This window comes from Lindgomyces ingoldianus (assembly GCF_010093535.1).
Source record: "Lindgomyces ingoldianus strain ATCC 200398 unplaced genomic scaffold BDR25scaffold_68, whole genome shotgun sequence".
In the NCBI taxonomy this organism is placed as follows: Eukaryota; Fungi; Ascomycota; class Dothideomycetes; order Pleosporales; family Lindgomycetaceae; genus Lindgomyces; species Lindgomyces ingoldianus.
Window position 1 is genome coordinate 7,504 of NW_022985229.1, and position 1,923 is coordinate 9,426.

The 1,923-nt window shown below is 44.1% G+C and overlaps 1 protein-coding gene across 1 annotated transcript; it reads left to right on the forward strand.

Annotated features, from left to right (window-relative positions):
* Nucleotides 1-932: 932 nt before the first annotated feature.
* On the forward strand, nucleotides 933-1,631 carry BDR25DRAFT_320403 (cytochrome P450; the record flags this gene model as incomplete). The annotated part of the gene is made up of 2 exons (XM_033691898.1): nucleotides 933-1,103; nucleotides 1,137-1,631. The coding sequence occupies 2 exons, from the start codon at nucleotides 933-935 to the stop codon at nucleotides 1,629-1,631; spliced, it is 666 nt and encodes a 221-aa protein (XP_033539727.1).
* Between the last annotated feature and the right edge of the window lie 292 nt (nucleotides 1,632-1,923).

The window sequence follows — 1,923 nt, forward strand, 5'->3', positions numbered from 1 at the left end:
CAAAGCTATTTAATAAGGGGATATACTACTATATATAAACTCTACATCCTGCCCTAGAAGGGCTAGCAATGCACAGGCCTGTGGACTATAAGCTAGTGGGGCCAGCTGCTGCTGTCCTACATGTAGGACAGGATTAACATTAGTGCTAGCTTAGTTAGTAGCAGCAACAGCAGCATTATAGAAAATAAAAGCCTTATTTTAAGTGTTAGCTTTATATAATAAGAGTAATTAAAATACTGTAGGCTTAATGCCTACATTATTATTATTGTTGTTATTATTGCTGCTGCTGCTACTATTGCTATTGCTGCTGTTATTACTATTGTTGCTGTTGTTATTGCTGCTACTGCTGTAGTAGTAGTAGATGTGGAAGAGTGGTGGTGGCAGTGAGTATCTACAATTATTGTACAACGCTGTAGTAAAGGCAGTTGCTATAGAGGGCAGTTACAATACAGTTACATAAAACAACCCTTTACTCCTTAGATCTTTAAAAAACATTATACAAATGCGTTATAGTATGTTTTGCCTAGTAAAATACTATAGTGTTTCATACCTAAAATGCTTCTAAGCGATTAGCGATTAGTTTTTTCCCTTCACCAGCTAACAGTCCGCCGTACGTATTTTCCTCGGAGCCCCACTCTGCCGAAACGAGAAATGGCTTGAGATTGCAACAGAGTTCACAGAAAATAGTGAGTGAGAATGGAGCATTGTATAAAATTTAGGCTGACTGGACCCTCAGCATTCATCACGCTTGTGGTTATGCGACTATTCCCACGATACATCCATCCTCTGTTGGCCTGGTTTCTGCCGTCTGCCTGGCGTAGCACAAACTATATTCGACAAGCAAAGAGCCTCTTAGTCCTAGAGATCGAGCTTTGGTAGGCCGCAATGGCAAAATCCGGAAGCCCGGATTTCGGCCCTCCTACCCTGCTCAAATGGATGATAGAAATCGCAAAGAGGAGCGCAAGCCTAAAGATCTAGCCCACCTTGAAGTTGTTATTTCGCTTGCTTCAATTCATACTTCACAAATGAATGCCGTGCATATACTCTCCGATCTGGCGGAGTATCCGGAATATTTTGGACCTCTACGCGAAGAGATCGAAACGGTGCTCTCTGAGGATGGTGAATGGAAGAATTAGGACAAGAACTCGTACTATAAACTCGAGAAACTCGATTCTTTCATGCGTGAGTCGCAACGCAGGAACCCCCCTACCTTGCTCTCCTACCACCGGATTATGCAGAAAGACTTCGTCTTACAGGATGGAACCCTTCTCCCCAAAGATGCGCACATCACCGTGGCGGTCGACGAGATTCAAAATGACAGCTGTGTCACTCCCGACCCTATGAGATTTGACCCGTTTCGGTATTACAGACTACGGCAAGAAGATGGCCATAACCACCTGCATCAATTCGCCACGACTGAGCCCAACATCTTAAACTTCGGTCACAGGAAATATGCATGCCCAGAGCGCTTCTTCGCTGCTCTCGAAATAAAGACGATTCTAGTTCGGCTGATCATGGACTACGATTGGAAGCTCCCTGATGGACAAGGTAGGCCAGAGAATCTCAAGGCGCACGAGTTCATTTTTCCAAATCAGGAAGGCGTTTTGCAGATGAAGGTTCGAAGACATTGAAATTGATGGCTGGGGTAGGTATAGCTTGCCCATTTCTCCCTTAATCCTATTTCTAATCCTACAGCGTGCTTGTTGGTTGTCACATATCACGTAGAGGAGCAACATTAATGCTCTGCCTCTATACTAATAACAAGAAAGTCTTACAGTCAAAAGTGCAAAAAACAGGTGAAGTCGTCGCGTGCTGACCTCGACTGCGCCTTTGCAATCCTAATTCTCGATCGTGTTTGCTACGTCCTCATCTGTGAAGCCATTGGGAGCACCAGAGCTAGAAGGGACTGAGCTAATTGCTAAA